Here is a 25,149-nt window from a genome sequence, read left to right on the forward strand (position 1 = left end):
CCCTCTTCTTCTTTTTTCTCTCTCTCTCTATTTCTCCTCATAGTGCATGGGCTGCAATGCTATGGCTGCAACATCATCCATGGGCAGCGGTACGTGGACGTTGGCTGTTCCAACCCGGAGGTCATCACCTGCACACACTCCCACAAGGGCTTCAAGCACCGTTTCTGCATCAGGACAGAGAGCAGTGAGTAGTACAGTGCACCTCTCCAAACCACATCTTCACTCTAACTAACTAACTTTGTTAAGCAGACCTCTCTGAACCACATCCTCACTCAGTCACTAGGGCTTCAAGCAGCGCTTCAGCACCAAGAAAAAGTGGAGAGATTGGTTAAGCAGACCTCACCCAACCTCACCATCACTCAGTCCCTGAAGGCAGGAGGGTCTTGGATCGAATAACAGATGTCTAATGATACTTCACCCATTCACCGTATTAGCATGTTCACCCATCTGAATAAGGGTGACCTTTAAGAGCTCGAGAGGAGGCAGGTTTTTTATTCCTTAAACCAAGAAAATCAGTATTGGAAGACTGAACACTTTTTAAGAAAGCATTTTTGCCTTCCTGGTTTCCATTAATAATTAGCCAATCGCCGCTATTTGTGATGTGATCTCTATATGATTCTGACTCAGTATGAACTCATTATGTATTATTACACGAGGAAGGCTTATAATGCAAAAGCCATAGGTTTGAAGTTCAGACATTTTCCTACATAAATAGGACAATGGACAATACAGATGTCGTGGCGAAAGCCTGTTGGATATCAAATGCTATCAGTGAATGCACAGATTGAGAAAAAGCCAAGTCTTCCTGAGAACGACGGTGTCAATCACAGCCTCAGCAATCCTGGTTTGACCTGTCCTGGCTGCTCTGCAGGGGCTTTCATCCGTGGTCACTAAGGGGCCGGTGTCTGAGTATTAATTCCCCCACAAACGAATCCGTGCTGACCCAAATACACTGCCAGGCGAAATCTTTTATCTCTTCCCCCACCCTAGAGCATACGCTAGTGTCAGATCCTGCTCTGAATGACCACCAACTTAACTTTCAACATGATAATGTGGATTAAATGGAACTTTGTTACATGACTCAGGGAGATAGCGAGGAGGGCGTTGGGTGGCGGTTGGGACCAGGAGCTCAAATAAATCCTGTCAGGGTTCCAATGGCCGCCCTGTGAAAGATGAATCACTGAAAATTATTTTCCTTTCATCAAAGTCTGAAAAATTAATGCCAACAGCTGGACATATGTGATGAAGTCAGTCCAAATGTTTCTAATTTGCAGTATCAGGTGCTTAGAGTCAGTCAATGACTCACACACACCAGTAAGCCTAGGACCACACATCTCGGTTGTCAGCTTCGCCTCTGTAGTCATAAAGTGGTTTCGACTTCTTATGAGGAGTGAAAGACGTCTGCTGATGCATACGTAACTCCAAATCACTCTCCATGACACTTGAGTGAAGGGGCCTGATGATGCGACATTTTTATTTTATTTTTGATCCCGACAGCTCAGGAAAGAGAATGGGGTCAGAGCCTGGTAAGAGTGTGTGTGTGCGCCTACATAGAATAGAATAGAATATATTTATTTGTCATTGCACAAGTGCAACGAAATTGAGGTGGCAGCTCTCAGACTTCAGTGCTATTGAAAAGTAAAAAACAAAAACAATACAAATATATACAATATAACTATACAAATGTACACTATGAATACTCAGCTTAAGTAAAACAAGTTAAAAAAAACAAAACAACAACTGTGTGTGTGTTTGCGCAGTCTTGTCTAACATAACAGCCTGTTTTTAAATATGTGGATACTGTGTTGGTGTTTGTCAATCCAAATGAAATAATCGAATGTGTACCCCTTTGCCTAAATTACCGCCAGAGCACACTGAGATGGGACACAGACCTGTGTTTTAAAAGCAACGTCTTAAGGGAACAGTCCAAACCTGCACTTGCTCCTTAATCCCTCCATGGCCGTCCTTCGGCCTTGCCAGCTGTTGTTGTGTAACAGGTTTAGCAGCCCACTCCCCTCTGCCCTGTGCGGGTACGGAGCGCCTGGTGGCTGCCTGCCCACTTCGCTCCTTGACTTCATGCAGCACTGGTCCTCCTGTCATTACTTGAGGGCTAATGCAGGGTTTATCACACGCTCAAGGCACCTGCTACTCCGCACGTGCTTAAGAATTAGAGGTGCGCCTAATCTTAAGAACTGAGATTGTGTGAAGGTTGTTGTTAAACAGAGTTGTAAATTGTTTTTCGGGAGGTGCTTTAAAAACATAGACTTATATATGTGGACCGACATGTCCTTCATGTTTGTGGATGCATGTGTGGATGCGTGTGTGTGAGCGTGTGTGTGTGTGTGTGTGTGTGTGTGTATGTGTGTGTGTGGAGTGTGTGTGTGTGTGTGGTGTGTGTGTGTGTGTGAGCGTGTGTGTGTGTGTGTGTCGTGTGTGTGTGGTGTGTGTGTGTGTGTGTGTGTGTGTGTGTGTGTGTGTGTGTGTGTGTGTGTGTGTGTGTGTGTGTGCGTGTGTGTGTGTGTGTGTGTGTGTGTGTGTGTGTGTGAGTGTGTGTTTGTGTGTGTGTGTGTGTGTGTGTGTGTGTGTGTGTGTGTGAGAGAGAGAGAGAGGAGGCTGTGATCCATTAAAAGCCTGTGATGTGATTAACAGACGCAGGACTCCATTGAGCCTATTAGACAAGTTGAAGGCATTTTAAATGCACTTCATCAAACTCTCCTTTATGGAAAACATTTATCAATGTCTGCTTTTAAAATGCAGATGTGCAGAGTTGATATCATTCTGTCAATCCATCAGTGTCTCTTTTCCCTCATACCTGTCATCTGTCTGAATAAATAAAGGCGTGTTTGTGTCATTGCAGCTGCGCTTGGCATCGTCCTGACAAGTGGCTGTGCTACATCCCGACACTGTCAGCAACAAGAGCTACCGGGGGTTCGCATCCACTGCTGCGATTCGGATCTATGCAACAGCTCTCCCTGCTGGCGAGCAAGTGGACTACATTACGTCTGTGCAATACTTAGCCTGCTGTTGTTATGGCTACGGTCATAGGATGCCTAAAAAAATGGACTGAACATGACGTCATTTATATGTGTAAAACACCAAGAAGCCGTTTTGTTTAAATTTTAAAATCACACAAATGACATGCATGAGCTATTCAAAGTTTTTTTTTTCTATGTAATTTGTTTTAATATGAGGAAAATCCATTTGTTTGATAGTGATGAAATTCAGTGGGACATGTACCACAGCAGTTACCACCAATTAATTTCAACCATTTCATGTAACAATAGTCATAGTTTGATTCCAGAGAGTAGGAACACTCTTGAGCCTATGAGTGCACCAAATGTAAATATTCTGTATTAAAGAATTGATTGATATTCTTGACAACTTTATTTTATTTTGAATGTAACAGTTGACCATCAATTGCACATCATCGTTAAATACATACACTATCGCAAAAGATGCAGTACTCAGTTTTATGGTAAACTCTTGAATTGGTATGGGTTCTCATCATCATTGGGCGCATTGTTGTTTTGTAATTGCAGTGTAATGCTGCAGATTTATGACTTTGCATGTGTGCTATTTGTGATGACCAGAGTTTTATGTCAACACATGCTGTGCAGTGAAGTGATATTTCACTAATTGTATTAAAAGATGTGAAGAAATAGCAGGCTTAAGTGTTCTTGTGCCATCTTGAATGGAAATGGTGGAAGGCTCATATACCTTTGCTTTTCTGCCGAGTCTTATGTCAGACCCTCACTCTAAAGCTTTTCCGAGAATAAACATACATTCTATACATTCACAGAATTGAGAGATTTTGTCACAGGTTGGAATTCCTCTCAGTAAATCACCAAGGGATATAGCTACCTGTTGTTTAAAATCAAATGGCTTACAGTAAATGTGTTCGGTTAGTGTTTTTTATATAATCAGAGCTGGGTGCTCAGACCGTTCACAGATATAGAAAAGGGCACAGAGTCTGTCCCTTAGTCAGTTTCTCCCACAAAAAAATCACATCCTCTTCCCCTCACTAGGGTGAAAGAAACAACAGGAAGTGTGAATTTCCTTTCATTCAATATCTACTGAGGAAATCCCAATGCCCTTTAAAACAGCATTTGGGCACTACAGCATTTCTGCACTTCTAAAAAACTAACCAGCTGAATAAAATAGTGATCTGGTTCATCATACAAAACAACTATAGACGTAGTCATTGTGGCTAATAAAGGATTGTGTCCATCTATGTTATCCAGCTCTATTTTTTCAGTTGTTTTCGTGCTGCAGTGTATAAAATGCCACCAACACCCGAGAAAGCTATTTATCCTAGTCTATTGATTAGCATAATATGATGAAACCCAGAATTACCTAGACTGAGACTCAGAATAAGAAAACAAGAATGATTCAACTGGGAGTAGGCACATGGGCTTTAAAGGCACATGGTAGTAGAGTCAGTGGAGCTTTATTTCACTTAAACAGACACTCAAGTCTGGCTACATAATGGTCCTCCCAACCACACACAAACACACACACACACACACACACACACACACACACACACACACACACACACACAGAGACACACACAGTATGTACATACAGTCTGTACACACAGTCAGAAAAGGAAAAAGCGTCAACAAAAACTGCACAAGTGGCTTACCCCTTAGCAGCAAATATACTTGGATCTGACAATCCAGTAAATAATAAGCCTACAAGTTTTAGTCTAATGTGTAATAAGCAGAGTAGCTGCAGTTTTTTAGATCTGTGTAGCAATTTGCACATTGGATTTAGCTAGTGGTACAAACATAAAGTGGGTTCAATTGTTTAAGAATGCCTCAAAGGCAACACAGTTGGTGTCCAAGACAACCCAGAACAAACAGGAATTAATGGACAGAGTCAATTAAGCCATATAAAACTAGTGTTTAGCAAGAGGCAGTCTAGTGTAGGGTACCAAGATGTAGGAATATATGTTTATATATGTTAAAATATGTCTTCTGCCCAAGTCTGCCATAGTGAGGCAACTGTGAAATGTGGTTGGGAGCAATTACAGCATTAACCTCATTTGAACTTTTTAAACAAGGTGGAATTTGGAGGAGGAGGAGTAGGTACACCTAAGTACACTTACCTGTGGAAGTAAGGGGCGGGTCTTAGAAGAAGGTGTAGGTGCCGCCTTATAGGCTTCTGCTTTTGGTGGACTTTAGGGCCACAGTGTCAGTTGACTCCAAACTGTGCACTCTCATTATAAAATACTGAATAAATCTGTCCTCACACGATTATAACTCAAGCCAGCAGTCCCCTGCTGTTCAAAGGCCCAAAGTGAGTTTCGCCAGCAAAGAGTAATTTCCGCACATCCATTCAAAGGAGTGCATCACAGAACATTCTCTTTACTTTATTCTGTCATATCATAAAATTTCAGTTGTCAGTGGTTGATCATTTTAATTTCTTCAATAACAATAGGATAGAGTTAATGTATCTCCAAGTCAATACAAAGAATAGGTATTCTCTTGTAATTATGTGATATGGAATACATTCATTTGTGAAATGATTTGTTTTTACTTTTAGTGTATGCCCTAGCCTAGAGATGAATGTGAATGTGAATCCATCACACTTTCCAAGTCTATAAGTACTTCAATGAGTGGCAGATACTGTGTATATCTACCCCTTGGTCAAACCTTTGGTTGGCAGGCCAATAAATACTGTAGCCTACAGCTCAGTGGAATAGTGGATCTTAAGTGTCACTGCTGGTGAGGAGGACATCATTGTAGGGGAGCTACGTGACCCAAATGTCTTTAGTTCCCTATAGTAATAATTATTGATTTATTACACATTTTGTGATAATGTCTTCACCATCAAAGCGGGAGATGGCATAATTTCTGTGTAGGCTGTACATCCTATTTCAGTTTTTCGTGCCTTTTTTATTTCAGTACCTGAAAAATGCAAATGAATTAATTTTAAACATTTAGATAGATACACAGATATACCTTCTGAGACAAAATGCACAAGAATATGAGGGAACATTTTTTCTTCCTCTTCCTCCATAAAAATAATTATCATATTTATTATTTTGCATCAAAACCTGCAGATGTCCTTTCCAAAACAAAAACATAATTTCTATGATTGATCAACTGAGAAAAGTCCAATGCACTTTACTTTCGATGCTGAAATACCATACCAGAGCTATTTGCTGTTGGGTATGAAAAATGATCGCACCATAGTAACAGCATAAGATGCCCGCACATTTCTGTAAGTGACGGCCTTACCTAGTAGCTTTACATCCCCTATGCCATATACGAGTATATCATGAAAGCAAAGTTCACTAATGCTCCCATCTGTCACACGACCACCTGCCACACTCATGTTCTGCAAGAAATTACTGCATATTCCGCATGTATGTGCCCTTTGTCCCACAAGCCCATTGTATACGACAGAGGAAACCCTGTGCAGTAGAGGCCGCCATCTTGGATAGGCAGTCTCTTCAGCCCAGGATAACCTGCAGAACCCTTTAGAAACCTCAAGACATTAAACATATATAACGCGAAACACCCGGTAAGATGATACGCATCATCACACAATAACATATTGTTTCATACTCCTGTCTGTAGAAATGCCATAATTGGACTCGTTACGGGAAGCATTTAGAGGTAGAGTGTTGGTTGGTAGCGTACATCAATAACTATAGCTAAGATAGCTGATAGCTAAAGGGAGAGATGTCTTGCTATAAGCCTAGCATGATCCGATCTAACGTTAGCGTTACAGGAACATTTGCCAGCTAACAGCCATCGTTTAAACAGCAAGGAGCAAGGATAGCAACACCGCGGTCGGTCTTCTTTTGTATCGGTGTTGCCGACACTTTGTTGGCAGCAATACTGTTAGTAAGCTATCAAATATTCCTTCATTAGCCCTGCTGGCTAGTTAGTTAGTTAGCTAAAATGTGTACGCTTATAGCGTACGTTAGCTAGATATTTCATTACACGCTGACTATATTGGATATTCAGTAAGACTGTCTTTCTGACATAGGTTACGTAGCTATCTGTTTTTACATTGTGTATGTTAGCTACATATGCAAGAGGTTGTACTTAGCATCTGGAAGCTCAAATGAAATTGTGGAGATCTGAGAGACTGGTGTTAAAGCGCATAGAACATAGCTATCTAACTACATAGTTAAGACACCAACTGCAGCGAGTCCTAGTTTGACATTATCATGCACGTTACTTATCGAGTTAACACTAGTCAACATTAGGCCACAGTGATGGTTTGATGCCTAGTTGTAGCCGTGTTTAAGGCAAGAGTTCGCCTTATTGCGTTATATTGTGGTTTCCAAGCTATAAGTTTTAGTTTGCGCTAACAATTTAGCTTGTTTGCTAACATAATGGCAAGGTAACCTACATTCTGATGGAGGTGGCATGTTATCCTGTTTTTAATTTCTCTGAACAGTTTGCTGTTACCAGCTAATTACAAAAATGTGTAACTTTATATTATGCCTAGTTAACATTCGCGGTAGGATGTAGGATTACGGGAACAAGCGGAAATGTTGTCGTAAGAGGATGACAACACTGACCAATGATACTGAACCGCTTTAGGCCAGAGGCTGGGGAGGCTATCCATTCTATTTTGCTAACTAACGTTAGCAAGCTACCATAAGCATCGATGCAGTCTGTACAGTACTAACACTACTTTGTTTAAACACAAGCCTAAATCCGTCACTGGTTCACGGACAATTTTTCAGAGCTATTAGGTTGATAGCTAGCTATGACAAGTGCCCTTTTATCGTTGTTGTAAATTGATGGTACCACAAGGATAGCGAGCTAGCTTTTCTCGCTTACTACGTAAACAAGCAGATTGGCTACATCGAAACCTAGCTTCTTGTTTATAGATGCTAAACTGTTATCACACAAGCTCATATTGTTGACAGTAAATCTACAACTCTATTCCCTCGTTAACGTTTCGAAGAAAATAAGAAAGGTAGGGTACAATGTCACCTATAATGATTGTTTGCAAGGTATGAGGCTGGGTTCTATGCTACCTAAAATTTCTTTTTATTGCTTTGTTTGATTTTTTCATTTGAAGAGTTCGTGTAGTGATGCATGATCATATCGGCGAGGCATAAAGCACGAAGATAGGTTACAGACGGTATATGTATCGTACATTTTGAAAATTATTTATGCTTCAGATCAAAGGGCACAGTTTTCCAACTCGCCCTGATAACATAATGACTTAATTGAAGTATTTCAAGACTATTGTTTATTAGTGCATCTGTTAACAAATTGATAGCAAGTAAGGCTCAGCGTAGATTTGAACAGATGTGGAGTCTCAGTTAACTATTTGTAAACTTCTGTGTAATTCTTTAGCCGGTGCTACTGCAAGACTTCTGTCAATCATAGTATGTGTCAGTAAAGAAACCTGCTATTTTGCAGAGACGTCTAACAATGAGTGACTGTATGGAATGAATTCAAAGGTATAAGTTAGAACCACCTTATTATGATAACCTTCTATGCTACCTACTCTTTTCTCTAATTTTAACATTATTTTTACCTGGCTTTAGTTTTAATTCTCAGTTTGATCTTTTAAAGAAAGCATTGAACTGTTCGGGGAAAGGGTTCTTTTTCTTGCCAACAAGAAAGGGGGAGAATTTGCTTTGTCTCCGCTAGTCTGTGTTATACAGAGCACTCAGTTGCCAAACTGTCTAAACCCTAGCACCTGTTGCCAATTAAAATAAGGAAAATCTTGCCATTCAGCCCACATGACTGACAAACGAAGGTGTCATATGAATCAGCGTACGCAGGAGGGAGGGAGGGAGGGGGGGGGGGGGGTTTAGTGCTGACGCCGCAGTGCAGTCACATGCTTTCTGCTTTTCTCCCTCCTTAATGGATCCTCGCAGTCTGCCAGTCACATCAGGAAGTCAAGGGAGGGGCTTTCTTTATCAGCTGTGAGGAGGTTGAGGTTTAGATTGAGGTGGAGTTAGGGTGCTAGCAACTATTTGTTGTCTCACAACCCTGTGAGTAGTGCCTCTGCCTTCTGCCAGCCAGGTTTGAGGGGGTGAGGGTAAGTTCTGTGATTGTGTTTGCATCCTCCTGGCAAGAACAGGAGGAAGGAGTCGTCATCAGCAGCCACACATGACTGTGGGTCATGTGAGGGGAGGAAGGCAGACAGAGGGGAGGGGGAGGAAGAGGAGCAGGGTTTGCTGCAGACTCCGGTGTCCCACCTAGCCCATTAGGAGGGCGTGGCGGTGTAGGCGGCATGGAGAGCACAAGTCGTCTTGGTGATGGAGCCTTATCAATCTCATCTGTCTATGATTCACACACATTATTATCCCAAAACAAATCAGCCTCCAAAGACTTCCTGTTTCCTCCCATTAAGGGTCGACTATATCTCATTACCTTGTTTTCCTTAACCTGCTGCCTTCTCTTGGCTCTCCTGGTTGCTTAGAAAGGGAAGCAGTGCTGGTGGCTCAGTGGGAGTGTGTGTGTGTGTTTGTGCCTCAGTTAAAGGAACTGATTGCTCACTCACACCACAACCAGGGTTATTGTTGGCCGATTTTAATCTTCAGAACTGGTTTAACGGTCCTATGGTTTAGGTCTACTGACAACGCCATTGTTCAGAGTGCTTTGGAAAAAAAGAAAGACATCTACTGTTTCATTAGGTTATGTAGTTGTGAAATATCTGCATTAAGCATATCACTGACTTCTAATGGATGACGATGATGTCGAATACAATTGTTATGATCTTGTTTAAAAAAAAAAAAATTCATTTTTTTCCTCCTTTTAAACAGTGGCTTCAAACATTGGCCTCCTTTAGCTATCAGATTGTCCTGTTCCAGTACATTCTCTGATCTAACAGATTCAAATGTCAGGATTTCAACGTTTTTAGGAAATGTAGCACAGGGTGATGCAGAGCTGTCCCTTTCTTCTCCAGCTTGCGTTACTGCATAAAGACTACAAATAGCTTTTCTCCCTCTTTGAATACTGACACTTTTCCCCTTCCTCTGTTGCTATTTTGGATCGCTTGCTTGCTGGCTGGCTTAATGCTGGCAGTTGTGGTGTGCCAGCAATTTAAGCAATGTGTCAGAATGGGAAGTGGGTAAATGGGGTTTGTAGTGAAGAGCTACCCTCATTTAGCCAAAACCCTCGACTTGTTTGAGTCACTGCACTGGCACTAGCAAGTAGTGGATATTGAAAGCTCCATTAACTCAGTTCTTTTCAGTGATTGAAGCTAATTAGTTGTTGGATGCGGTTTACCTGGGGGCTGTCTAGTTAACTGTCTGTAAGGAATAGCATCGAGACAAGTGGTCATTCTTGTGAAGTAAACGCCATTAATGTTATCAATGTTAGAGTCATAGGTCATCCTGTTATGTATTATGTCGTAATATTGATAAGGCTAACTACATGGCTGCCTACCAAACAAATTGGGAATTTCACAACAAATGCCCATTCGAAATGGTTGCCTATGGCAGTGATGTGATGTACCATGCCATCTCCTATTTAGAAGAGTCACTCCTTGATTGTCGTGATTGACCAGTTAGAATGGATCTACAAGTTCCATCTAATCATAAACCTATTTGTTACAATCTCCCTGGGAGATCTCACCACCTCCCCATATTTGTATTTGCTGTTTTTTCAGAGTCCTACAGCCCTTGACTAACACACCCAGCACGGGTTACGTGTTTGTGTTGAGCTGCTTTTGAGCAAGCTGCTGCAGGACCTGTCCTGAGGCCTGAATATGTGTATCAGCAGCGTCTTTTGAGAGCTAAACAAATTGTCTCCATGGCTGCGCCCCTTCTGGCAAAGCAAAAGCAGAGTGAGCAGCACTGTGTTGCAAGGATGATGATGTCAACTATTTCATTTGTTCACAAAATGTCTGGCACAGAGAGCTGTACACAGTATAGGCCTGTACAGTTGTCATTTTGCTTTGAGATTTAGCACTGTGTTGTTTGCATTTGAGGCAAATTGAGTGATCCTTTTGAAAAGGCATTAGGTGTGCAAGCAATTTAAAATGAATCTGAAAGAGAAATAGATGTGCCCACAGTAAACATAAACAGTACAAAAAACATCAACGTCAACTTGTACTGTCTCGTCCTGAGCCTTGTGAGTGTTTGCCTTTGTTCTGCTAAGAGCAGGCTTAAAGGATGTCACGGGTGGAAGATTCCCAGCTGTAACTTGGCAAATGCATCTCTTTGTTTGTGTAGAGGGGTCATCTAACTCCAGATTAGATTAGTTGTTCTTAAGCAACGAAGGGAGGGCTGCGGGGGTTTTAAAGAGGAAAACAAACCACCCCTGAACGGAGCTCTCCCTCTTCTGACCATCCTCGAAAGACTCCTCTGCTCTGTTCCTCACTGCCTTTTGTCTCTCTTCGTCCTTCTTTCGCTCCTTCAGTGCTCCTCCTCTCCTCATCCTGTCTTCCTCCTCTCTTCATCCTGTTCTCCACCCTCCTCATCCTGCTCCCCTAGGCTGTGCTTCCTGCTTCCTCCTGTCGGCTCTTTGTTCTCCGCCCACATATGTGTGTAAATCCCTGTCAGTCAGAAGCTCTCTCATGCTTGTCGGTCCGCCAGAAGTTAAGTCTATACGATGCTCTTGACATGGCTTGTTATGGGGGAACTCAAGTCCTAGGATTTGGGTGCTCCTCTGACAGAAAATGGATGCTGGGGATATTTAGGCCATACTTCAGGGAGCTTCTGTCCAGAAAATACAGGCCTTGATATATATATATATATTTTAAAGTGATTTTGTTCTGTTACATGTTACTTTATTTTAACATGGTGAGGTTGACATTTACATGGAATTGCTCTGGAGGAAGATGTCCATAATTGCATAATTGGGTTTTGGCTGTGTGTTGCAACCAAGCAAACAAATAAACAAGATAATCTTTCCAGGGGCTTAGGTTTGGGAGAACTAGGAACAGTAAACAGTGGAAGTGGCTGAGGTGGAAGTGGCTGATGGTGTTTCACTGGAACTTGGTTATGACTGATGACCTAACTGACACTAACTGTTGACCCCATTGACACCAGCCCCTTCTCACCCAGTAGAGATGTTGAACTCATCTATGTCTCTCTCTTTTTCACTTCTTCTCCTAACCTTGTAATCTTTTTCTCCCCTCCCTCTCTTTTTCAGAGCCAAAATGGCCACCGCACCATACAACTATTCCTACATTTTCAAATACATCATCATTGGTAAGTAGGACCTTTGGTAGCTCCGTATGCACCATCTGTGTGTGTGAAAGAGTACTCTTCGTAGAAAAGTGAGTGGACCTGCTTCAACACACTGTTATTTACATTACTCATGTAGGCATTAGATCCCCACAGACACAGACACAGACACAGACACAGACACAGACACAGACACAGACACAGACACAGACACAGACACAGACACAGACACAGACACAGACACAGACACAGACACAGACACAGACACAGACACAGACACAGACACAGACACAGACACAGAGTGTTCAGTATGATTCCTCTTTATTCAAGTTTAATGATGCCTGAGATTGTTCTCCTTGCTGTGGTGGTGCAGCTTGTGACCGTAAATAATGTCCATTTAGCCTGCCTGTGTTTTCACTCAGGTGGCCTTATGTAACATCTACATGCTGGCGGACATTTAATGGTTATTCCTTCTGTCTGTGTGTCTCTCTCTCTCCATAGGGGACATGGGGGTAGGAAAGTCATGTTTGCTTCACCAGTTCACAGAAAAGAAATGTAAGTACTTCTGTCAAATCCCAGCTCACCTCCTGAGTGTTAAATATGAGGATGTTGTATCAATCACGCTGCCTCAGTAGTGATGAAGAGTGATCTAGAGCCGTGTTTTGAGTGTGTTTCATGTAAAAGTGCATCCTCACAGGTAAAATGCAACCTTACAGAACATACTTTATTGATAATTCATTCTAGACTGATTGTGATGGAGTTCTCTTTCAAGCATTCTTTCCTCTCACTCAGAAGATGAGATTTGCTTGCTCTCTTCTCTTCATTCTTCTCGCTCAGAAGCACCCTGTTGATAATGCTGCCAAAGTTTTATGCTATTTGTCGACAAAACTGAACTAGCCAATCGCTAGCCACTAGATAATTCCTTACATGGCGGGATTCTGCATGATGGATCGATTTTTGGAGACAAGCCTGTCTTAAGAGTACACAGTTACGCTATGTTCTGTCTGCACAATGAGAGCATACCTGACCAGGACCTATCATTCAGTAAATTAGATCAGTTATGCGATTCCTGTTCTGGACATCACAAAGGTAAGCCTCAAAGCAGTGTTTTGTCACACTGGATTATGAAGGCTATTACTTTGGTCTATTCTGCGAAAGGGATAAATCCCCCCGATGATTTGTGTGCACAGTCAGCAAGGGGCATAGACACGCTATGGGCCCCAACAAAGTTCTTAAGGACCGCAGACCTAATGTTACTGGACCACGCTCTGCTCATGCTGTTTTGAGTATGGACTCATCTGTGGCACAGGACACACAGAGAGGATTAGAATGGTCGCCTAATGTCGGTTGGCTTGGTTGTTCTGTAATACGTGAGTAAGCATATCCCATAGTGAGATACCGAAGGAATGCTTGAAAGCGAACTCTTGGTTACAACTTTAACCCCAGTTCTGTGATGGTGTGGTGTGGTATCTCACTAGACCACCCTTGCGTAGAGTGAGAAAAACTTGCCAACCTTGAATGGCATTCTCCTGCTCGGGGATCGCATTCTAAAGGGGGGTGGGCCCTCAAGGATGTCAGACGTGGCCAGCCAATCAATGGCTGGTGTAGTGGTAGAGTGGCTCGCTGGGGAGGCTCAGCCATGGTATTAGAGAAGCGGGATTACTGTAGTAACCTAGTATGCTCTTTAGGTTTCCTGTATAGGCAGATGGTATCTTTGAAACAGGCTGGCTCATTTTGCATCTCACGTAGTAAGTTGAGTGCCAGTATGTAAATGACTGGCTTGTTTAGAAAAGCACATCAGAGCGTTGGATGACTCATGCAAATCAGTTCACCAACAACAGAAAGGCCTCCGCCGTCGTGATGGCAGTTAACAACGAGCGAGTTCAGAGGAGGGGACTTGGGTGGGTGGGGGTGAATAATTACCACCAAGGCAACAGCTATTTTCCCCTCAGTCAAAGTGAGTGAACACCCCCAATCCCCCCCCCCCCCCCCCCCCCCCCCCCCCCCCCCGCCCATTCAAGACGACTTGAGTTGGGCCCACACTCACCAACACCTGCGAACAAACGAGCGCTTTGTGCCGGAGAGGAAAGGCAGGTTGTGAAGAGCTCCTCTCTCTTTCTCTTTTTCTTGCGTGCTGCTCCTCGTCGCACTTGAGATGTAAAGATGAGTGTTGAATGGCACACACACACACACACACACACACACACCTGCAGTTCGCCAGTGGTGGTGTGGGTGTGTTTAACAGTGTCCACGTGCAGTGGAGAGGGATGCTCATTCGTGTGTCTGTGTGTGTACATTTACAGTACATGGATGGCTGTGATTGGATTGCATGAGTGTGACATTGATGGTGTGGGTCTCTCCTGTTGGCAGGTAAATAAAGGCCTACAGTGGTGTGTGTGTGTGTGTGTGTGTGTGTGTGTGTGTGTGTGTGTGTGTGTGTGTGTGTGTGTGTGTGTGTGTGTGGTCTTTCTGGCAGAAAATCTTATCACACAGTCAGTGTGTGTATGTGAGTGGTTTTGTGGTCATCTCTTGGCAGAAAGCCCCTGTGCTCAGCCACTGAGTGTGTGTGTGTGTGTGTACACGTCATGTGTTGCAATCTCTGTGTTAACACTGTGTGCGCGTGTGTGTCCTTGCGCATTGAAAGTGACAGTGGTCTGTGTGAGCCTACTTGTTTGTGTGTGTGTGTGTGTGTGTGTGTGTGTGTGTGTGTGTGTGTGTGTGTGTGTGTGAGTAGTGGGAGTGATGGCGCTGCATGGAGTGCAGGAGAGTAATTATAATGATCAGCCTGGCAGCAGCAGCAGCAGTAACCAGGAGGTTAATTACAGTTGTACGGACGCCACTAAAGGTTCACAGAGGAGAGAAGGATACCCGCAGGAAACACTCTGCTTCTTCTGCCTCTTTCTTTCTTTCTCTCTCTCTCTCTCTCTCTCTCTCTCTCTCTCTTAGTTAAGTGCTCAAGGAAAAGTATTTTGCCACCTCTTTTGGCTTTCCTGTATCTACTGTGAAATGTGTCCTCTATGCCAAGGGACGTTCTAAGACACCTCCAAATGACATACTTTTTCCTCTGTGTCCTCTGTGTTATAGAATTACAAAAGGAAGCAGACGTTTCATTTTGCTAACCCTGAGCTCTGAACCTAGAGAGTACACTGGCTTCTCATTCCACACAGGCACACATCACGTGCCGCTCACTTTATTCCCTCAGCCCAGGCAACCAATGGGACTCGTCACGTCAAACATCAAACACGCCGACTCTGATTCACAAGGCCCTGCGGGTCGATTGCTTTTAAGTGCACAGGCGGCTTTTTCCTGTATTGATCCGATCGGCTTTTTGAATGAAAAAAACTATACTGAGCCGCTCGCCACTTAATTAAGAGCCTGCAGGCGCTCTCCCAGCGAGACCTCCGCTCTAAAGAGACAGCTGGGGCTTGGGCAGAGGCTGCGTCACACAAGCAAGCAAACACAGACACACACAGACACACACAGACACACACAGACACACACAGACACACACAGACACACACAGACACACACAGACACACACAGACACACACACGTGCCCGAGCTGCACCCTTTGTGTTTCCGATCTTTGCCTCTGTGCCAGCTTGTGCCATTTTTTTTTTTTTTTGTAATCCCCCAATATCACCCTGAGGCAAATTTTCATCTTGCTATTGAGTCATGGCTTAAATATAGCTTGAGTGCAGTTTGAGGTTGAGACCCTGTGGATATTGCTGCAGGCATTAGATGTCAAACACTTCAGCTCGCCTGGCTAACTACCTCAGCACACCATTAAATACAGACTGAGTCAAGTAGTATTGCAGAGATCTGCCAACAGTTTCATCCACACAGTAAAACTGTCTATCTGTTATCTCAGTTTGTAACATGTGGCTTTCTGTGTGTGCTTGTGCGTGTGCGTGCGTGTGTGTGTGTGTGTGTGTGTGTGTGTGTGTAGTCATGGCGGACTGCCCCCACACGATCGGCGTGGAGTTTGGCACGAGGATAATCGAGGTGAGCGGCCAGAAGATCAAGCTGCAGATCTGGGACACGGCGGGCCAGGAGCGCTTCAGGGCCGTCACACGCAGCTATTACAGAGGGGCCGCTGGAGCACTCATGGTCTACGACATCACCAGGTACACACACGCACATGCACACACACACACACACACACACACACACACTCGCACATACACTTGCACACACACACAAACACACACATACACACACACACACACACACACACACACACATAAAAATTCACATACACACGCACACACATTGTGAACTAGCAGCCTACTTAATGATTGTATGTCAACAGTGCCACCGTCCACATGAGTGCTGCTCTACAACTAACTAATGAGCACAGAGGCCAGTTATATTCCCTCAGGATTACAAGGAAAACCAATGTGTAGTACTCTGGCTTGGAAAGATCAGTTAATAAGGTGTGGGTCAATATATGCGACTAGTAAAGAGAACTGTTCTGAAAGCCACTGACATGTTAAAGATGTGTCAACCACGCTGAACACCTTGGTCCAGAGACATCAGTCCAACCAGTTTTACTTTGCTAATATAAAAGGAACCAGCCATGTTCTTCCTCAAACACGGGTGATCTTGGATAACTGCTCTAATGTCTTTAATGATACTACCAACCCAGTTGGAATGGTCTTTGTTTAGATGAATCAATTAATGCCACGAGCACTGGCAGCACACGTAACACATGTATTATTGGTTAGATATCAAATCTGTTTGCTTAAGGAGGTCAGCAGCAAAGTCAGAATGGAGTCAGGTGATTCCCTTGAGCGAGGCTCTTCAGATTTACGCCCTAAACAAGCAGACCCCCATCCCATGACCACCTAACAACCCCTCTGAGAGCTCTTCTCTCAGCCCACTGCTAAACCAACACAGCCTCTCTATGGTTGGGGGAGAACCTTCTGCCCCATCTGAGCTGATCTGCGATCAGGCTGACCTCTGTCTAGGGGAGAGGGCTGTGGTATTTGACCCATTGCTGTGAAACCCTTTCGTGTGTCAAACTGAATGGAAAGGTGTGTGTGCGCGTGTGTGTGTGTGCGCGTGTGTGTGTGTGTGCGCGTGTGTGTGTGTGCGCGCGTGTGTGTGTGTGTGTGTGAGATCACTCTTCCAAAGGCATATAAATATTGGTGTGGTTGCTACACAGCGTTGTCTCGTGGTGTAAAAAAATAAATAAAAATGCTATGATAACAGTTATCAGCAAAAAGTGCTCCCCTCAACCTGACCAGTCGAATACAAAAGGCCTTGGTGGAGTATGACAGCGTGATCACATGGTCCTGAAAGAGAAGCTGATTGGCACTGCTATGCACTTACCTCGTCACTGCTGTCTTCAAACATTTCTTAAATAAAACTGCAGCAAAGATTTTACACAGGCGGCGCAAGAAACGTCTTGGCATTGCATTTCTATGGGAGCAAATAGGGAACCGTTCCTGTCTGCATAAAGGAGGATCTCTGCAGTCGTTTGTGCCCTAAAAATATTACACATCATATCTATTTGTATTAGGTTTTATGCTAAAAAGCACTTTAGCTGAAATTGATCTTTGATCAAGGGAGAGTGTTACACTTAGCTGCACAACGATTTCTGTCTGTGCAGAAAGTGCTCCAGCAAGTGTTGGAGCGGTGTAGCCCCAGTCGAAAAACAAACCATGCAGCACTTTGGCCCAGTGCAGCACTGAAAGGACCAGTGGAGTAGGCCGATTGATCATTGTTAGTGACTTCAAATATTGTAGCGTTCTTTTTGTTAACCATGGTCCATCTCTTCTCTCCCTCTCGTCTCTTTCTCTCGCTCTCTCAGGAGAAGCACATACAACCACCTCAGCAGCTGGCTTACTGATGCCAGGAACCTCACCAATCCCAACACAGTGAGCACTTGCGTCCCCCTCCCCCCACACTATGGACACCTTACTTTTAACACACAGTATTGCACCCGTACGTTTGTGCGCAAAAAGTGCCTACGTGATGGGCCTCTTGTGGCTGTCTGATTTTCCGCTTTGTAGGACAGCAGGTGGGTGTATTCTGTCATGCAGTTGTGCTGGTCTTCCCCTGCAGGTGATCATCCTCATAGGCAACAAAGCAGACTTGGAGGCCCAGAGGGACGTCACGTACGAGGAGGCCAAGCAATTTGCGGAGGAGAACGGTATGAGCCCTTGTTCCTAGACCTCATACTAGTTGCCCAATTCGTGTGTGCACAGCATTTTACTACATCACACAGCATTTTACTACCTCACACAGCATTTTACTACATCACACAGCATTGATTGTTAGCCAGAGGGATGCCAGTGGTAGTGGGGGCTAAGGATGGAATGGACACATACTACATACTAGTAGCACTGCTAGCCTGTGAGCTAAGGGTTTAGTATATACAAAAAAAAAGACTGAGGTAATATAGCATTTGATAACATTCAAAAACCCATCGTCCCAAACGTCAAACATCGTATATTTGGTCTTTAGCTACAGTGTGTGGAAAAGGAGATGAAATGAGATGAGTGTTAATGTTGTGGCTAAATTGAGAAATCAAATCAAGCCGGGATGCCATGCTGTGACTCTTTGGACTCTGTAGCTAATAGTTCCACATTGATTTTCCCTTTCTTTTCCAGGTCTGCTGTTTCTGGAGGCCAGTGCAAAAACGTGAGTTATTTTGTCAATCTAATAACCACAGTTTGTTTGAATAAAGACTTTTGAATTTACTCCGGAGATAAATATAAAGTATTTGCCAGATGGAGACGAGTCTTGTTGGTATGTCTTAAACAACTTCTCCCCCTCATTCTTCCTCCCTTCCTCTGTTTGTGTGTGTTTGTGTGTGTGTGTGTGTGTGTGTGTGTGTGTGTGTGTGTGTGTGTGTGTGTGTGTGTGTGTGTGTGTGTGTGTGTGTGTGCACGTGTGGTTCTGTGGTTCCACAGGGGTGAGAATGTGGAGGACGCCTTCCTGGAGGCGGCCAAGAAGATCTACCAGAACATTCAGGACGGCAGCCTGGACCTGAACGCGGCTGAGTCGGGTGTGCAGCACAAGCCCTCGGCGCCGCAGGGCGGCCGGCTAACCAGCGAGCCACAGCCCCAGAGGGAAGGGTGTGGCTGCTAATGACCAATCACCCACCTACCTTCCCCAACCACCTACTCCACCCCACAAACCAACAAACCAACCACCTCTCCTTGACACATACCCCAGACACACACACACACACACACACACACACACACACACACACAATTACAAACACAAACCCACGGACATGCAGTCCTCCTCAAAAGCACCCCACACACTCAAGACGCACACACTCACGTCCAAGTCCTGCCCGTGTCCTCTCGCCCGGCGCTTGTGGGTTGCTTGGGTGAATGAAGGAGACGAAACGAGGGATGACTCAGGCTGGCTGGGTGGGCAGTCTTTCTCCTCCACCGCCTCCACTCCCTTCTCTTTCTCCCTCCCTCTCTCTTTCTCTCTGTCTTACAGAATCTGCCCCCCCCCCCCCCCCCTTCTCCCACCGCTTGTATATTTTTCCTCTCCTCCACCCGTTTCTCTCTCCATTCCTACTCTTAGCACTCAATGTGGCATCACCGACTCCTTGGGGTGCCTCGCAGGAAAACCAGTACTACTCCGCAAAAAAAAAGCTAAAGAACACCAGTCGAGTTACTGACAGGTAGATGAAGAGTTGTAAGGAAAATATCATCAAAGCTTCTGTTTGTTCTTTAACGTGTCGTTTTATAGCTCAATATAGATATACATATATATAAAATACCAGCCACACTTGTGTAAAACACACCATGAGATTGGAAATATAGAATCCAAACTGATCCACGTAGAATAAGTTGGCAAACCTGGTCACTCTAGACAGCCACCTCCTGCATGGCTCCCTGTCTTTTTAATTGAATCCAAATGAAGTATCTAAGACTCCCCACCCAGTATGTAAGTTGCACCCACTTTAAATGAATAGCGACACACTCAGAGTGTGTGTGTGTGTGTGTGTGTGTGTGTGTGTGTGTGTGTGTGTGTGTGTGTGTGTGTGTGTGTGTGTGTGTGTGTGTGTGTGTCTGTCTGCCTGCCTGCCTGCCTGCCTGCCTGCCCTGTCTAAGGCTCAGCTGTCGCTGTGTGGCTGGGGGTCTTTGGCATGTAGAGCTCACGTCACATACCACCTGCCCTGGCCGCATCTAACTCCAGTACACACCATTGTGGGGCTCCATTTGAGATATATGTGTGTGTGGAGTCATTTGGGGAGTGTACCTTTGTGTGTGTGTGATATGTTTTGTGTTTGAGGGTCTGGGGACAGAGCGGGTGGTCCTCGAGAAATCAGATTATGACACTTTAAGGAAGGAGGAGAGAGAAAGAGAGAGGCGTTTAATTCTAAAAGCACCATTCTTTCCCCCCTTTGCACCAGCCCCCACCTCTCTCTTTCCCCCTCCACCTGTATCTCCCAACCCCCACCATATCAGTAGAATACGTCTGTCCTTACCAGCATTTTTGTTTATTTTTCTTTCTTGGTTTGTTTGTTTGTTGCCTTATTGTTATGATTAATGTTAATATTATTACTATTACTGTTTAATCTTTACTTTATGCTGCGCCTGCTCTAAATACCGCTGTGGGACTCGTGTGTCCAATAAAACCGCTGTTTTACAACACTGCTACATGTCTCTGTAGAGACCTCAGAACATCTGTGTGTGTGTGTGTGTGAGCGAGACTCTGGGTGGTGGCGGGTTGTAATCAAGGAATGTTGGCAGTGTTGATCTCTGGCTGCACCAATTATTTCACCTGTACGCGACGGCTACCTCGCTGAAACTGCGGCACGCATGTATGTGTGTGTCCACACCGCCTGCGTAGCTCCTGTCAGCCTGTCTGTGTTTGTGTGTATTACCATTTTTGATGAGATTTGCGCGCCTCACGTGTGGGGATAAATAGGCTCCCCGGCGAAACAATAGATGATGCGCCTCAGACGGGTATCTCGCCCAGGCTTTGTGACTGCTTTTACCTGTTAACACGGGCTCCGAAATTAAAAGCAAGAGGTTCCGCAACCGTCACTTATAGGTGAGGTAAGCGGTGTAGCCTTGGTCTTACACACACACACACACACACACACACACATGCAACATACATGCACGCACACATTTCTCTATGGCTGTAAATCTACTAGTTGCTGACGTATAGGCTTGTATAGAAACACCACAAATGCTTAAACGCCCCCACTACGAAAAGCAGCCAGCACGGTGCTAGTGTGGACGCTGGTTTCCGGCCCCAACCTCTTTGTAACATACATATATACTAAGAGAGAGGCCTCCCAGATCCCCTCAGCTGTACATATGGCTAATTATCTGTGGGTTGCAACGCTAAATTGGGACGCAGGTCTGAACTGACTGGAGCTCCCATAGATTTGTACAGGTGATGTGTCATGTACGATGTAACTTATTTTTTTGGGGGGGGGGGGTCAAATTCTGTATAAAAGTTTCTATAAATAAATGTGTGGCCATACTGGGTGGAAAGGACTCCCTCTTTATATATGTACAGGGGTGACACCTCTGGGAGTTTGGCATCTCAGGAGTCTAGGAAATCCATCCTCCATTGGAAGCCTGTTTTTCCAGATATTCTTCCCTCGGTCAGAAGGTGATCTTGACTGTCTAGTGTGTCAGTTCTTTGGGAATGTGCTAGATGGGTTTGCAGGGACATTTGAATATAAAGAACTACAACTCCCTGCATACTGACATACAGCATTTAATGAAGCCAGAACCCAGTCGAACAGATCACCATCACATTTATGCCTTACTCCTGGTGGTAGTAATTCACCTTAAAAATTGAGTTTTTACATTTAGGGACTTTTCACAGATGGAACGAAATGGCATTGTCATCATATCTGACAAGATTTGGAAAAGCTGGCAATATTAGGGTGAGACTAAAACCAACTGGGTTATGCAGGTATTTGCTGTGGCAATAGTTTTACATTTTCCCACAACAAAACTACATTGTGAGACTTTCGGCTGAATATCATAAGCTATAATTGTTTTACGAACCAATTTTTGAGAGTAAGACAACATGGAGTTGTGAACGTCAAGGGTGTCCCAGATAAATAATTTGGTTGTTCTGTGCCCATACACTCCCTACCAAAGGTCGGAAGTAGCATTCTATATAAGGGGGTCAATTGCTGGCTGGTTTATTTCTTTAAGTTAGGGCACCATACCACCATCCCACAAAAATGATTTCATCAAAATCCAGTGGGGTTCACAATCCATGCTATCTGAAAAAAGGGTTCTTGAATGAAGCAGGGTTTGACTATGGCAACCAAATGCTCGCAATCATCCAGAATAACTTCATATGCTCTAGCACACCCATAGACCTAGATCTGGTGGGGTAACTGATCTTAACACGATAGCGCCAAGGTGTGCATGTGCGAGGGGGGATTACTAATTATGTTGTCAAGGAGGCTGTACAACCCCCTAATTGGCCAGTGAATGGTTGAAAAGAAAATGTGTGGCTTTCGTTTTGTTTCCCTGTCATTCTAGCTCTCTTGCTTTTTGTTGGCTTTTTGTTCGAGCCTCCCCCTTTGGCAAGGCGTAGGTGTTGTGTTTAATTTGGGGACTGGGGTGGTCGGGGTTGGCTGGGCAAGCCATGATGGGGTGAAGGCTGGACAGTGTTGAGTGGTTTCCACTTGTGCTCTTGTCTCCACTCTTTATTAGTCTGAACAACAACCTCCAGCTGTCTTCTCACACACGTGTTCTGAGCAGTCAAAACCAACCAACAAAAAAAGTACATATGTATAAATTTTGAAGGAGCTGTGCTAACATTTAAATCTGTGTGTGTATATGATTTAAAAAAATGTTGACCTTTTGATTTTAATAATGATGAAATTAAAATGCTCTAGACAGAAACAGAAAATTTCACCTGGGTTGTTATTTTTGATCAAGCTTATTTGCTACACAGGTAACGAAGAATGTCTTACTTTTGCAAATGAATGATGCACCAATGACTGAATGATCACAGGTGTTGTATATAGCAGCAGCACAATCACCAGGTTATTTAAGTGGAGTCTGATGTTACCGTTTTCGCCAAGAGATGATGTCACTAGTTCACAGCATTTCAATCCTCAAAGGCAGTTTTGGAATGAGGCCTGTAACTATGTCTCTATCACACACAAACACACACTTACCTCACAGGAACCCTACAAGCTTCCTATGAAATGTTGTTTGTAGCCACCTACTGGAACCCAGTGTTTCCAATGAAGGGTTATATGTGTGTAAAACCATGTGAACCCTGAGAGCTTCTTGAGTTCACCTATTATCCCTTAAAGTACTCAAGGCATACAAGACTGCAACTCATTTTGAATCTATTACATCCTTGTCAGAATGACCATTTGCAGGAAGTTTGTCAGAGTTGAGTGCTTGCATTGGTTTGAGTGAATGTCATCTGTGTACATCACATAAGTACCTAAGTGTCGAGCGTAAAAATAAGTTTGTATGCATTTGTATAATTTTTTGCTCAGATCGGTTGAAAGGCAGATCTGAACATTCGATTTTGACCTTTAAAGTCTATAACTATAACCATTAGCCTATTCTGCAGTTTTTTGTAGACAGTGACTTGTATCAAGACATGCATAATTAGATGTGCTAGATGGGTCTCACCTTTTACAACTGCATTCCAAGTCGGCAGTTTCCTGGAACACTACAGATTCCCCACCTGCTAAATTACTGTTAGATCTTTGTGTTTTTATCCAAAAAGTCAGAACTATAGTGGAAAAGAGAAGATAACCCCTTGCTGCTTAGTCAGTGGGTTTGACAGCTGGGGAGAGATAAGTTAACGAGAACCAAAGGTTATTCACTGGTCTTTCAAGAGGCCTGTTTAAAGCGTCTTGTATTTAACATGAATTTTAAATTATGTCTGAGAGGCTAAAATCTGAAGTGAATTAACTGAAATACATTTAAATTAATCTAAAATAAAGCCAATCAGCAGGGCAGATTTTAAATTACACCGCACAGGTTTTTGCTGTGGTACATTATTTGGCCTATCCAGGTAAAAGGTAATATTACATACAATTTTAACCAATTTTGCCACTACAAACCTGCACAGATGGGAATGAAAATCACAATGGATTTTAAGTACTATGGGGAAGGTGAGGACATTTTAAGAGGTCCCCAGAAGTTAATCATAACCTAGGAATAACCAGGGTCCAGCTTATAGAAATTTGAAGTCTAAACTCCTTATATTGGAAAGGTAATAGATTAGTGATGATACCTTGAAATCCTTATATTGGAAAGGTAACAGATTAGTGATGATACCTTCCAGCCAACACCAACATTAACATTACACTGAGAAAAATGGAATCAAACATAATTGGTCTCAAGTAGCAAATCTGTATTTATGCAACAAAAATTGCACCAAGGTTACAGAGGGACCACATGGTAAAGGCAATTGAGAGGGGGGAAATGCATATTTACAAAGAGCAAAATTAGTCTAAAACATGATGCGGCTCGGATACAAAAGGGAAAAGAAAAAATGTAGTGGCATGATTGAAGGAGAAATAAAAACAATGAGTATGAGTGAACATTGACAGTACCATGTGAGTTTAAAAAAAAAACAAGGCAGCTTGTGGTTGGCGCCATCCTCAGGCTTCGCAGTCCGAGGGCAAAGGAGTTGGGAAAAAACAGCACACTATTACTGAAACAAACAAGCACATTATTTCAACACAGAATTAAAAAAAACTTCAAAATAATTAGGAACATCTTTAGTAGATAATTGTTGGCTACACAGTGGAAATTCCTTTGTTTGGAGGGTACTTAATGTCACTTTTTTTTTTTTTTTAACAAAACAAATAAAAAAACAAAAGGAAAGGCATTATCCACCACGGATAACCATGTTGTGTAAGACAAGGCAATAGCGTCTTTTATGCATGTGGCAATTTCACCATGCTCTAGATTAGTGTGTTGTTTACAAGTGGTCCCATTGGCAACAACTCTTCAGCATCAAAAGTTTAAAGGGCTTAACTGTCCAGAACATGGTGAAATAACATGAATGAAGGCAGGCGTTCACGGTTT

General features: G+C 43.6%; 1 protein-coding gene across 2 annotated transcripts; it reads left to right on the forward strand.

The window, feature by feature from the left end:
* Window positions 1-6,450: 6,450 nt before the first annotated feature.
* Window positions 6,451-22,941, forward strand: rab14l (RAB14, member RAS oncogene family, like). Of its 2 annotated transcripts, none has more exons than XM_080847293.1 (8): window positions 6,451-6,531; window positions 12,090-12,148; window positions 12,626-12,679; window positions 16,074-16,251; window positions 17,940-18,006; window positions 18,194-18,281; window positions 18,742-18,772; window positions 19,045-22,941. In XM_080847293.1, the coding sequence occupies exons 2-8, from the start codon at window positions 12,097-12,099 to the stop codon at window positions 19,220-19,222; spliced, it is 648 nt and encodes a 215-aa protein (XP_080703419.1). In that variant the 5' UTR covers window positions 6,451-6,531; window positions 12,090-12,096; the 3' UTR covers window positions 19,223-22,941. The 2 variants fall into 2 exon arrangements, with proteins under 2 accessions (XP_080703419.1, XP_080703420.1); XM_080847294.1 differs by lacking the exon at window positions 6,451-6,531 and adding an exon at window positions 7,833-7,947.
* The last annotated feature ends 2,208 nt before the right edge of the window (window positions 22,942-25,149 follow it).

The sequence above is a fragment of the Sprattus sprattus genome (genome assembly GCF_963457725.1).
Source record: "Sprattus sprattus genome assembly, chromosome: 11".
NCBI lineage: Eukaryota > Metazoa > Chordata > Actinopteri > Clupeiformes > Clupeidae > Sprattus > Sprattus sprattus.

Coding starts and splice junctions, on each gene's coding strand:
- rab14l (XM_080847293.1), top strand. CDS start 12,097: ATGGCCACCGCACCATACAACTATTCCTACATTTTCAAATACATCATC. Junction 12,680..16,073: donor CCAGTTCACAGAAAAGAAAT/GTAAGTACTTCT, acceptor GTGTGTGTGTAG/TCATGGCGGACTGCCCCCAC. Junction 18,282..18,741: donor GCAATTTGCGGAGGAGAACG/GTATGAGCCCTT, acceptor TTTCTTTTCCAG/GTCTGCTGTTTCTGGAGGCC.